We start from the raw sequence: 13,807 nt of genomic DNA, 5'->3' as shown, positions 1-13,807 counted from the left end.
ATATATATATATAATGTGTGTGTGTGTGTGTGTGTGTGTGTATTGTCTGTGTTTGAATAGCAGCTCAGCTAGAAACTTTTGGCAAAGGTTAACTCTTGGTCACAGAAGCTTGAACTGAGCTTCTAAGCGTGTTCTGAGGGACAGGTTGGACAAGTTTGCCTTGCTGGTGCTCACTAAGGAACTTGCAATAATACAAAGTATCTCATAAATGGGATAGGGAGCTCTGGGGGCCTAGGACCTAAATAAAGAGTTGAGCTGCTGACACAAAGACCCCACTTCTCTGGCAGCAGCTCCCTAGAGAAGGATTGGGAGTCTCCTCTCATGTGATTTTTAGCTTCTGAAAATTTACTTGAGGGTTGGTTCCTACTGGATGGCAATAAGTTTTCAACCAATGGAGTGGGCTTGTAAAACACAAGGTTTAGAATGCCAAGAGGATATAGAGAAGGAGCTCTATTCTTTCTCTATCTCAGTACCTGGCTGGGCAGATAACTGTGAGCGTGAGGGGAGGTGATGCAACCTCCCTGGTTAGCACAAGCCCAACAGAGGCCGTAAACAAGCTTTTTGGCCATTACAATGGGGGAGTTGGATGAGTTGGAATTTCCTCCATCCTCATATTCACTTTTGACTTTGCTCCCACTTGGCCCCTCCACCGGTAAGTTGGCAGGTCTTCTGGACTAAGCATGTAAAATGAAGAAGGTAAGAGACAGGACAAGCGAGCCCAGAGGAACTGTGTTCTCCCCAGCCCCTAAAACCCATACTGGATATTTCTGTCCTTCGCAGTCCTCTCACCAGCTAATCCCCAATGGTTAGTGTGAATCCTTTGGACCTATTAAAAGTTTCAAATCATAGGTGTGCTTCTGAGATCTCTCTCTCTCTCTCTCTCTCTCTCTCTCTCTCTCATAGTTGATAGCTGATCCTCTGGTGGAATTTCCAAGGCTGTAAATCACACTGGAGGAGATTGTCCATCTTTCTTCCAAGGAGCAGCTGGTGGATTCAAGCCTCTTTCCTTTGGGTTGACAGCACAGCCCCTTACCCTCTAGGCCTCCAGAGCTCCCTGTACTGCATTCATTACAGGGTGATGGGGCATGCTTGGACAGAGCATGCACACATGCAGACACAAACAAGACTCCCTCAAATGCTAACCTCCTACAGTGACTGGTGGCCTCCCAGTAAACTGAGCCCTATAGTCAAAGCCATTAAAAAACAAAAAAAAACCCTGATGAGCACTGATGGCATAGTGACAAAATCGCTGCTCTGCAATCCCGAAGGCACACAGTTCTAATCCACCAGCTGCTTTGCGGGAGAAGGATGGGGAGTCTCCTCCCATGTGATTAACTGATTCTGATCCACTGGAGGGTCAGCTATGGGTCAGTTCCAACTAGATAGTACACAACAACAGTGTCCCACAGTAATTGGTGTCCTCCCACTAAATCGAGGCCATTAGTCAACCCCATTAAAAACAAAACAACTTGTGGTGCAACCATTATGGAAGACAGCATGGTGCTTTCTCAAAAAGTTGGAAATAGAGATACCATTTGACCCAGCAATTCCACTACTGGTAATATACTCCAAAGAAACCATAACCACCACCCAAGCAGATATATGCACACCCATGTTTATCGTGGTTTTGTTCACAATAGCAAAGAGTTGGAAACAACCTAAATGTCCATCAACAAACGAATGGATAGAGACGCTCTGGAATATTCACATAATGGAATACTATGCTGCATTGAAAAATGAGAAACTCATGAAATATTATAAAAAATGGGTGACCCTGGAGGACATTCTGCTGAGTGAAGTATCTCAGTCAAAGGACAAAAACTGCATAGTGCCACTGTTGTAAAACAGGACTGACATTGGTGTTGGGGTGAGACTGAGAAAGTGGGATAACTAATGTATATTACATTGAAATAGATGAGGGAGAGAACAGTTTAGGAGGAATATGATTAGGTATTATTGTCAAACGACTGGAACAGCACATCAGCAGAGAACAACCAGAAGTCCAGGCTTAGAAGGGGTACATGTAGCTGATGTTAGATGGATCTTAGCTGAAAGCAGAGAATACCAGAGGAATGTCTATCTGTGTTTCATTGACTATGCAAAGGCATTTGACTGTGTGGATCATAACAAACTGTGGCTGACTGTGGGAAGAACAGGAATCCCAGAACATTTGATAGTGCTAATGCAAAACCTATAGTTAGACCCGGAGGCAGTCAGTCGTCAGAACAGATCAAGGGAACACTGCATGGTTCAAAATTGGGAAGGGTATACACCAGGGATGCATCCTATCTCCATACCTTTTCAACCTATATGCAGAACAGATTATCCGGGAGGCTGGGCTCTAAGAGGAGAAATGTGGGGTCAAGATTGGTGGACGATTTATCAACAATCTGCGTTATGCAGATGACACAACCCTGCTTGCTGAAACTGAAGAGGACCTGAAGCACCTGCTGCAGAGGGTCAAGTACTGCAGCCTCCAATATGGATTGAGGCTCAATGTCAAGAAGACAAAGATTCTCACCACTGGACCAATTGGCAGCATCAGGATGGATGGTGAAGAGATTGAGATTGTACACAGCTTTAGTTTGCTAGGCTCCACAGTCAACAGTCTTGGCACCAGCAGCCAGGAAATTAAAAGGCGCATTGCCATGGGAAAGTCTGCTGTTAGGGACCTCTCCAAAGTACTGAAGAGCAATGGTGTCTCTCTGGAGACTAAGGTGCGTCTGATACAGGCCGTGGTCTTCGCAATCACGTGTTATGCATCAGAGAGTTGGACAATGACCAAGGAGGATAGAAGGAGAGTTGATGCCTTTGAGCTGTGGTGCTGGAGAAGAGTACTGAGAATACCATGGACTGCTAGGAAAACAAACAGATTTGTCCTGGAAAGGGTTAAACCGGGTGGCTCCTTGGAGGCAAGGATTCTGAGGCTCTGTCTAACATACTTTGGACATGTTGTGGGGAGAGACCGGTCCTTGGAGAGGGACATCGTGCTTGGGAGGGTGGAGGGACAGCACAGGAGGGGAAGGCCCTCTATGAGGTGGATTGATTCAGTGACTGTGGTAATCGGGATGGGAGTGTCAGAGACAGTGCGATTGGCACAGGACAGAGCAGAGTTTAGGGCTGTTGTACATAGGGTCGCTATGAGTCGCAAGCGACTCGATGGCACATAACAACAACAACATTATTGTCATGACAAGGGTCCAGAATGAAAGCTGCATAGTGGAATGGACTGGGGGGCAAGGGGGGATTGTATAACAGTGAAAGAATTTTTTTGTTTTTGTACTTTTCAAAGAGAAGAGAGAACTGGGGGGAGTTGTGGGCAAGGAGGAAAGTGTGCAACAATTAATGAATGGAAATCCAAAGTCTCTGTAAAGTTTCATTAAATAATAAAAAACCCCAAACAATGTGTTGACCTCAGGGGTAGAGCTACTCCATAGGATTTCTGAGACATTAAATCTTTACATAAACAGCTGCTATACTTTTCTCTTGAGTGGCAGGTATGTTCAAACCACCAATTTTTTTTTTGGCAGGAGGTTTGAATCCAGCAGCTGCTCCTCGGGAGAAGGATGAGCAATCTCCTCCTGTGGGATTTACAGTCTTGCTTCTCACGTTCCCACATCTGGAGCCCGTGTAAGGCAAGACTCCGTGCACCACCCAAATAAGCATGTCAGAGAAACCCCGGCAGAAGCATCACAGGATGCTGGACGTTAAGGGTGGTTAAGGATGAGAGTGTGGCTGCGTGGGAATGACTAAGAGTCTAATTTCTGTAACAAAGAGTGAGAGAAATGGGGTCAAAATCCAGCCTCGGAGCTCTGTAGAAGAGGAGAAATTCCACTAGAGCCACAACTCTTTAAGTAAACTCTTGTTTAAGCCACTGGAGTTGTACTTTCTGTTATTTCCAGTGAACTCTTTCCTAACAGATACTCTTTAAGTCTCTACATCTATATTTTTTTTTTGGCCAGGAAAAATAGGGCTTTTATGAAAATCTTTTATTAAAAGTGACTAGCTGCCACGACTCCTCCCTCCCCTGTGGCTGTGGTCAGCGCGCTTGGCCAGGGGCCCGTGGGGCGGGTCGCCCTCCGGCTTTATAGTGTTCAGAGTTGAGGCGGCGGGAAGATAAGGTTTCGGGAGCCTCTCCTGAGCAGCAGCGCCGAGATGCTGGGTTCTTACTTGTTCCGGTCCTGCCGCCTGCTTCTGGTCCTCTGTGCGCTGCACCTCAGCGTCACCTTCATCTTCTTCTTGTGCAGCCTGTATATGAATCTCCTGCCCCAGGTCATCGTACAGCCGGAGGGCACGGACGGCGCCTCCCAGCGGCGCTCTGGGGAACTCCGGATCCCGCCGCAGGGGCCATTGGGCTCCAATCCCAGCCCGGACGCGGAGGGCGAGCGGACTGCGGCTACCTCGCCCCCTGCCTGCCCAGAGGAGTCCCCTCTGCTCGTTGGCCCCATGGTGATCAAGTTTAACGTGACCGTGGACCTGCAGCGTGTGGCAGAACAGAACCCGGAGGTAAAGGTGGGCGGCCTCTATGCCCCCAAGAACTGTGTCTCTCCTCACAAGGTAGCTATCATTATTCCATTCCGAAACCGGCATAAACACCTCAAGTACTGGCTGCATTACTTGCACCCAGTACTGCAGCGCCAGCAGTTGCATTATGGTGTCTATGTTATCAACCAGGAGGGAGGCTCCTTGTTCAATCGTGCTAAGCTTTTCAATATTGGCTTTCAAGAGGCCTTGAAGGACTATGCCTACACCTGCTTTGTATTTAGTGATGTGGACCTCATCCCAATGGATGACCGTAATGCCTACCGGTGCTTTTCACAGCCACGACATATTTCTGCATTCATAGATAAATTTGGATTTAGCCTGCCTTATCCTCAGTATTTTGGAGGGGTTTCTGCTCTGAGTAAGGAGCAATATCTCGCCATCAATGGATTTCCTAATAATTACTGGGGCTGGGGAGGTGAAGATGATGACATTTTTAAAAGATTAATTTTTAAAGGCATGTCTATATCTCGCCCAAATGCTGCGATCGGGAAATGTCGGATGATCCGCCACTCAAGAGACAAAAACAATGAACCCAATCCTTACAGATTTGTCCTAATATCACTTACAAAGAAGACAATGCCCTTGGACGGCTTGAACACACTCCGCTACAAGGTGTTGGGCATAGAGAGACAACCGTTGTATACCAAAATCAAAGTGGACGTTGGGAGGCCAAAATATTGATACCCTAATCAGAGTTTTGAAAGTGGCCAAGGGCCTCTGCTTGGGCCCCTGCCAATCTGCTGGGCTGGTCTCTCTCATTTTTACCAGTCTGACAGGCCCCCCTCAGGCATGGTTCAGATGCCTTTCCAGATGACCAGGACAGTTGGGATATTTTGCCCCCTCCTTGGCTTTGTATGCAGATATTTCTTCGCTTTCCATGGTGTTTGTAGAAACTGTCAGCAGGGTTTCTCATTGTCCTCACAGTTTTCACCCCAAAGAATCAGAACTGTACACATCCAGCTCACTCCCAGTGAAATAAACTCCTAAATTATTGTGAAACAGATAAGATGTTTTTGATTATTTCACGAAAGATCGGAACATGACGCTAAAATTGAACGGGTGGACTTTTTGGTTGTCACTTAGCAAGAACAAAAAACACAAAATCTCAACCTTTCTCCTTCTCCCCTCCCCTCCCCCACCTCCTTCCACTGGAGTATAACTATTACAATCACTGTGTGTGTCTTTTCTTTGCAACATAGTTTTTAAAGCTTATGCTTGGGACATTTTGGCCTGCTAAAGTGTGAATTCCAAGGCAACTTTAGCCATTGGAGCAGAAGACTTGGTTCCAGGTTGTCTGGTTACTGAATGTAAAGATTTCTTTTTTTCCCTTTTAATTAACCATGTATATGACTTCGAAGAGAGACACCATTGCTCTTCAGTACTTTGGAGAGGTCCCTAACAGCAGCCATGGGAAAGTCTGCTGTTAGGGACCTCTCCAAAGTACTGAAGAGCAATGGTGTCTCTCTGGAGACTAAGGTGCGTCTGATACAGGCCATGGTCTTCGCAATCACTTGTTATGCATCAGAGAGTTGGACAATGACCAAGGAGGATAGAAGGAGGGTTGATGCCTTTGAGCTGTGGTGCTGGAGAAGAGTATTGAGAATACCATGGACTGCTAGGAAAACAAACAGATTTGTCCTGGAAAGGGTTAAACCGGGTGGCTCCTTGGAGGCAAGGATTCTGAGGCTCTGTCTAACATACTTTGGACATGTAGTGAGGAGAGACCGGTCCTTGGAGAGGGACATCATGCTTGGGAGGGTGGAGGGACAGCGCAGGAGGGGAAGGCCCTCTATGAGGTGGATTGATTCAGTGACTGGGGTAATTGGGATGGGAGTGTCAGAGATAGTGCAATTGTCACAGGACAGAGCAGAGTTTAAGGCTGTTGTACATAGGGTCGCTAGGAGTCACAAGCGACTCGACAGCACATAACAACAAGTGTGAGGAGGGAATTTAGCATTTTTTTAGAGTGAAAGAACTAATGTGTGATGTTGTTGTTATGTGCCATCGAGTCATCTCAACTCATAGCAACCCTAATTACAACAGCTCTGAAGCCTGTCCTGTCCTGAACTAGTCTCACTAATTCCAACACACCAACCCCCATTGCCCAGTTACTGTATCAGTTCATCTCATCTGGGATCTTCCTCTCCTGCGCTGTCCCTCCATTCTTCCAAGCCAGGATCAGTCCCTCTTGGCCGCATGTATGCTGTAGTGGCCCTGAATTTAGTGGCCTTCAATTTAGCTGGTAGGCACGGTTACCTGAAGATCCACCTTTGATCTCTTAATGAGTACAAGATCTTCTTGTCATCACTGACTGCAAGTTCTGGGGCAGGGACTCTAAGAGCCAAGAGAACTTCAATCTGCTGGAGAGAGCATCCCACCTCTCCCTCCAACCCTCCCCTCACTGGCCGTGCAGAGGGTACCTCATCCTCCTTAGACTGACCCCAGGGCTTCCTCTCAGGGTGCATGGGTGTGGAAATGTAAATAGTAAGCATCAAGTTTACCCCTTAGTGCCTCCCTGGCAGGCAAGTGGAGGGGGCCTTCCTCTTCTGGTGCATGGAGAGGCTAGGACCTCCCTGGCCCGCCCTGCATTGTGCATTCTCCTTCCTTTCCACTCCACCCCCTACCTTGCCTTTCCTTTCTTGTTCCTCTGCCTCTTACCTGCTTGCCTGTGGCACTGAGGGTCAAACAGACTATTCACTTTCCAATGTGAACATGCCTTTTAACTAGACCTGGAAAGACATTGGGCTGCAACATCACCGACTGTTCTCGAGAACTCATGCCTGACGCTTCTGCCTTCCTCTCCACTTTTCAGCTGGTGCTCTAGTGAGCAGCCTCACTCTAGGGAGGCCAACCTATTGGGATGCCCTTCCCAATCCACCTCTTCAGAGAGGTGGCATCTCCACGTGAGACGAGATGGCAGGAGGTTGTGCTTACCCCTGGGCATCCTCCCCTGGCCCTGGCTTGCCTCAGCTCATCAGACCCTCTGATTTACCCACTGCTGGCCTTTGGGCTCCAGTCCTCAGTGTGGAGGCCAAGCTGGAGCCTGGTCCCAATCTTACCTGTGACTATCACTTTGGGCATCTCAGATGCTATCTTCATTCTTTGCCCAGCAGGCTTTGTGTTGGTTACAAATCATCTTCCAATGCAGAAGCAGCTGGACTATGCAAAGAGTTTTTCTGTCAGCTACTCGTTCCTTCATAATGTTATTAAAACTAGGAGTGAATTTATTGAGAGGGAGTCTGGAGATACATAAAAAAGGAAGACCCCCTCCTTCTATGCCCAGATCCTAACTTCAAAAGTGCCTTAAAACAATAGAGACAGATGGTAATGTCTTTGTGACTTTACTCTTAAAACTGACCTTCCGTTTTAACTTCTTTGTTGTTGTTACATTTTCCTTCCTATTCAGTGGGTATAGAGTCTAGTATGTGGTTCATTTTCAAAACCAGAGGAAATACGGCTTTCCTGCCCCACCTCCTTTGCTGACCTTCCGGTGCTCTCCTGGAGCCCCTGGATCCATAGCTCACATCCTCTTTCCATTGGGAAGCTGTGGATGCAGGAGTTGTACTGGAAAGCTGTGCTGTGACTTCCCCTGCTCCTGTCCATTTCTTTTCTTTTTTTTTAAGTCGCCTTTGGGAAAAATCAGAGGGCAGGCGTGGCCCCAGAAGGTAAAGATAGACCTGATGCTGGGTCTCAGCAAAAACAAGGGCTGTGCTGGTACCTGCAATGGGGTGTGTGGTGCCCCACACAGCCAGACAGCAGCATTCCTGCCCTCAAGACCCATTTTGCTGTGTAGTTTTACTTTCTATGTATGCAACAAATGTGTGTATACCAGTTGGATGGGAGGAGTGTCTGACCTTCGTGTTAAAAACAGACTAAAATTTTTTCCCTTTAAAATCCGTTAAAATAATGTGAATAAATGTAAAAAAAGTTAATAGCATCATTCTGGATAAAGCATGAAGGGAACAGTGGTCCTTAAGAGTCTGGTTGTTTTGTTGTTGTTGTTATGTGCCATCGAGTTCCCTGCAACTTATAGCGACTCTATGTACAGCTGTTCTGAAGCCTGTCCTGTCCTGAGCCAGTCTCACTAATTCTGACACACCAACCCCCATTGCCCCAGTCACTGTATCAATCCATCTCATCTGGAGTCTTCCTTTCCTGTACTGTCCCTCCACCCTACTGAGCATGATGCCCTTCTCCTTCCTGGCCACATGCCAAAAGTATGTGAGACAGAGCTTCAGAATCCTAGCTTCCAAGGAGCAGCTGGGTTTCACCCTCTCTAAGACAGACCTATTTGTTTTCTTGGCTGTCCATGGTGTGTTCAAGACTCTTCTCCAGTACCACAACTCAAAGGCATCAATAATTCTTCTGTCATCCTTAGACATTGTCTAGCTCTCTGATGCTTAGCAAGTAACTGCAAAGACCATGGCCTGGATTAGGTGCACCTTTGTATCTAGACTGTCATCGTTGCTCTTCAGCACTCTGGAGAGATCCCTGACAGCAGATTTTCCCCAATGCAATTCGTCTTTTGATTTTCTGACTGCGGACGCTAAGAGTGTCTGGTTGTCGAGTCGTAGGCGACTCAACAAACCTTCAAACTCATTGCTCCCAAGTCTGTTTTCTCATAGTGACATTTCATTAGGTTTTTAAATCTTAATAGGATCCTTAATAATATCTATGTTCATGTCAAAGCTTGTAATTATTGTTACAATAGTATTATTATAAAAGAAAAAAAACAAAAAATATCTATGTTCATAGCAGCATTATTCACAATAGCAAGAAAATGAAAGCAGCCAAAATACCCATCAGCAAATGAGTGGGTTGAGAAATTGTGACACATTCACACAATGGTATACTCTGCAGCACTCAGGAGAAATGATTTCAATAAATACTATGTAGCTGGAAAGCATTATGCTTCATAATATAACTCAGTCACAAAAGGACAAATACTGCATACTGCAACTATTGTGAAAATAGGAGGGTATGTATGAATGTTCAAAGGAGAAAGGAGAGAAGATTAAAAAAAGGAGAAGGGCCACAACAGGGACAAAGGAAAATACTACGCTGCAAGAGAAAAAGTGAGGGAGGTGAAGCTCTGTGCTGAGAGCGAACACTCTCCATTGCTTGTGGAGAGATGGTACTGAGGCTTGCCTGGGGTTATAGGTTCTTTCATCTGAGGATTCTTGCCTCTACAACTGCAGGGACATCGCAGGGGCCAAAAAGGACTTTAGGGTACAGAACTATGAGCAGAGGAAAGAATTTTCTTAGCTCTCTGCAAGAAAGAGGGCTGACTTGAGACCCCTTACACACACACTGGCAGCCCTGATTTCTCCAGAGACAAAGGAAGACATTAAGCTTCAGGAGAAAAGGTGTATGAGAAACTGCTTGAGTAGAGCACCTGCTCTCACACCACTCAGCCACTTCATACATGAAGGAGGACTACCGTGTTGGTGTCAGGGGACTATATCAATGTGAGATTCCCACAGGGTTGCAGTGCAGAATAGAGAGAACCTCAAGGACTTTAGGAAAGGCAAATTATCCTAGAAAAAACTTACAGTAGAGTGAGTAGCTCACTCCGTAAGTTGGACATTTTACCTTGTCAACTAATCAGTAAAATCTCAAAGACAAGAACTACCAACAACTTTCATAGACACAATAGAAACAATCTAACAACAAGAAAAATGTCACATAATGTCAAGAAAGAAGCAGGCATATTAAACACAGTAAAAAAACAAACAAACAAACAAAAAACCAATAAAGCACAAACAAAAACCAAAGTAAGTCTTCTCTATAAAAAGCAGAAAATATTACAGACTTCATTAATACTCCAGAGGCAAGAAGACAGATGATCTATGTTGACATGGAGATGTTCAAACAGCTATGAATGAAAGTAAAAAGTATGGAAGACACAAATAAAAGGAATAACCTAGAGATAGAGAGCCAGAAAAAAAAATATATTGATGAATCTGAACAGCTACAGAAGAAGGTGCAAATGATAGAAGAAACAATGGAAACCAAAAAGAAAGCAAATGCTCCAGAGATATGGAGCCAGAAGAAATATATTGATGAAAAGGAATTTGAACAAATACAGAAGGAAATGAAACTATGGAGAACTTAAAAATCATCACAAGAGGAGGTACTGCCAACACAGTACTAGAAATAACAGAAATGCAAGAAAATGCAATCCAGAATATTAAGACTTAAATGGCAGAAGTGTCCAACATGCTTGAAGGACAAAAAAAGTAGAACAGAAGAGATGGAGCAGAGAGTCAGTGAGCTGGAAGTCACGAAACTCAATGGAAGCATACTAGAAAAAAAATCCGAGATGAGATGTTAAGAAAATGAAGAAAACATTAGAATCATGTGGGATGACATCAAAATAAATAACATACTACGATTTGAATTCCAGAATATGAAAAAGATATAGAAGTCACTGAGAAAATTGTAGAAAATGTACTAGAAGAAAACTTCCCAGTTATTATGTAGGAAATCCATATTAAGGAAGTTCAGTGAGTACCAAATAGACTAGACCCAAAAAGGAAAAGATCAAGATATATCATAGCCAAATTCTCCAAAATAAAAATAAGGATAGACTACTGAAAGCAGCATGAGAAAAAGAGTCAGCTAAAAAGGAAAAGCAATTAGATTAAGTTCTGATTTTTTAGCAGAAACCTCATGAGCAAGAAGACAGTGGGATGGCATATATAGTAAGTTGAAAGAAAACAATTTCCAACTGAGAATCCTGTACCCAGAAAAGTTCTCCACCAAATATGGAAGAGAAATCACATCCTTTGCCCAAAACCATAACATTCTTAAGAGACAAACTGGGATCAAGCTTAGAAGCGCTACTCCAAGGTATAAAGAGACTGCCAGATACAACCAGAAATACACAATCTAAAGAGGATACAACTGATGCATGGGACCTTCTAAAGATTAAATCTCTATGCACATCAAAAACTTTTCCCAACAGGGTGAAAAGAAAACCTACAGACTAGGAACAAACATTTGGTAATATTATCTCAGACAAGAGTCTTATAACAAAAGTTTACAGAATACTCCTGAGCCTCCACGAGAAAAAGACTGATAACCCAATTACAAAATGGGCAAAAGACATGGAAAGAATTTTCACAGATTAAAATATCCGAAGGGCAAACAGACACATGAAGAAATGCTCCAAATCACCAGCAATAAGGGAGATGCAAATCAAATCCACAATGAGGAACCATCTCACTCCAGTAACAGTGGCAAAGTTTAACAGGGCAGCAAGTAATAGATGCTGGAGAGGATGTGGCAAGAAAAGTACTCTTATACATTGTTGATGGGATTGTAAAATGGTGCAACCATTCTGGAAGGCAGTTTGATGCTTCCTCAAAAACCTGAGCATAAAAAAACCAAAACCTGAACATAGAAAGTCCATATGACCCAGCTATTCCACTACATAGAATATATCCTGAGACTATAAGAACAGAGGCACAAACTGAGATTTGTACACCAATGTTCATAGCAGCATTATTCACCATCTCAAGAACATGGAAACAGCTCAAATGTTCAACCACAAATGAATGGATTGAGATATTATGGTACATTCACACAATGGAATACTATGCAGCATGTAGGAGCAATAACTTTGTAAAGTATTACCTAACTTGGAAGGGACAGGAGAGCATTATGCTGAGTGAACTAACTCAGCCCCACAATGATAAATACTGTATAAAACCATTATTGTAGAATGAGTATAAGGACCCAAGAGGGGTGGGAGAGGCTGGAAGCAGAGGGATATTTATGTCCAGAGAGAAGGGGTATTAATCATTGGGTTGTACAATTTGATGGGTGGGGGAGTGAGGGAAATTGAAAGAATTTGTTGGGGGCAAAAAAAGAAATTACATCCTTTGCAGAAAAGAAGGAACTTAAGGAATTTGTGAAAATAAGACCAAATCTACAAGAACTTTTAAGGGAAGTCCTTTACACAGAGACAGCAAAGGAAAGTGGAGGACCATAGTAACAAGAAACAACAAAAAAGAAACACAGAAAAATGACAGTGATAAAACCTGCCCTTATCAATAATCTTACTTAATGTGAAAGGACTAAATGCAGCAATAAAGAGGAAAAGAGTAACAGAATGGATTTTTTTTTAAAAAAAAGCACTAATCAATATGTTGTCTACAAGAGATGCATTTAAGAAATGAAGAGAAAGATAGATTCAAATTCAAAGGCTGGGGGAAAAATATACCAAGCAAATGGCAACCACAAAAAAGCAGGAATGGCAATACTTATCTCTGGTAAAAGAGACTTCAGAATGAAAACCATTATAAAAGATAAGGAAGGGCATGATTAATGATTAAAGGCATAGTAGATCAAGAAGACATAACATTGGCCAACATCTATGCACCAAATGATAGACCTGAATACATAAAACAACTGTTAACAGAACTGAAGAAAGAAAATAGATAGCACCACAATAGTGGTAGGAGACTTTAACACATCACTCCTGCCAAAGGATAGGTCAATTCAAAGAAACTTAATAAAGATGCATAAGACCTAAACTACACAGTAAGCCAACTTGATCGTGTAGATGTATTTCGAGCACTGCACCCAACTAAAACTCAATTCACTTTCTTCTCATGGCACATGGTACATTCTCCAGAATTGATCACATATTAGGGCACAAAGCAAGCCTCAAAAAAATTTGAGAGCATTGAAATTATACAAAGTACTTCTCAAACCACAATGCCGTAAAACCAGAAATTAATCACAAGAAGATAAAAAAAAAAAACACCCTACAATGAAAATACAAGGTACCAAAACCTTTGGGATGCAGCTAAGGCAGTACTCAGAGTCCAGTTCATAGCAATAGGTAAACTCTTTAAGTATGAAGAAAAAAAACAAAATTAATGGTCTAACTCAACACCTTCATCAAATACAAGAACAATCAAACTCCACAAACTCTAGAAGAAAGGAAATTATAAGAATAAGAGCTGAAATCATTGAGATAGAAAACAGAAAAACAATTGAAACCATCAACAAAAACAGGAGCAGGTTTTATGAAAAGGTCCATAAAATTGACAAGCCACTGGCAAACTTAACAAAAGAAAAAAAGGAGAAGACACAAATAACTCTATTAAAGAGTGATAGAGGTAGCATCACAGCATAATCAGAGGAAGTTAAATCTATAATATCACAATATTATAAAAAGCTAAACTGGGTTAAATTTGAAAACTTAGAGGAAATGGACAAATTCCTTGAAACTTATGCCCTACCCAGATTG

At 43.3% G+C, this 13,807-nt stretch overlaps 1 protein-coding gene across 1 annotated transcript in view; it reads left to right on the top strand.

Moving 5' to 3' along the window:
* LOC102861943 (beta-1,4-galactosyltransferase 1-like) overlaps positions 1-5,226 on the top strand; it is an 18,678-nt gene extending 13,452 nt beyond the window's left edge. Inside the window, exon 2 of the mRNA XM_006881886.1 lies at positions 4,117-5,226. Within this exon, the coding sequence (XP_006881948.1) occupies positions 4,117-5,226 (1,110 nt within the window). The remainder of the gene's footprint in view (positions 1-4,116) is intronic.
* Positions 5,227-13,807: the final 8,581 nt, after the last annotated feature.

The sequence above is a fragment of the Elephantulus edwardii genome, unplaced genomic scaffold, assembly GCF_000299155.1.
Source record: "Elephantulus edwardii isolate Elephantulus edwardi_28Jun2011 unplaced genomic scaffold, EleEdw1.0 scaffold00016, whole genome shotgun sequence".
Taxonomy (NCBI): Eukaryota; Metazoa; Chordata; class Mammalia; order Macroscelidea; family Macroscelididae; genus Elephantulus; species Elephantulus edwardii.
The sequence above is the reverse complement of the archived record's forward strand: the minus strand, read 5'-3'. Positions and strand labels throughout refer to the sequence as shown.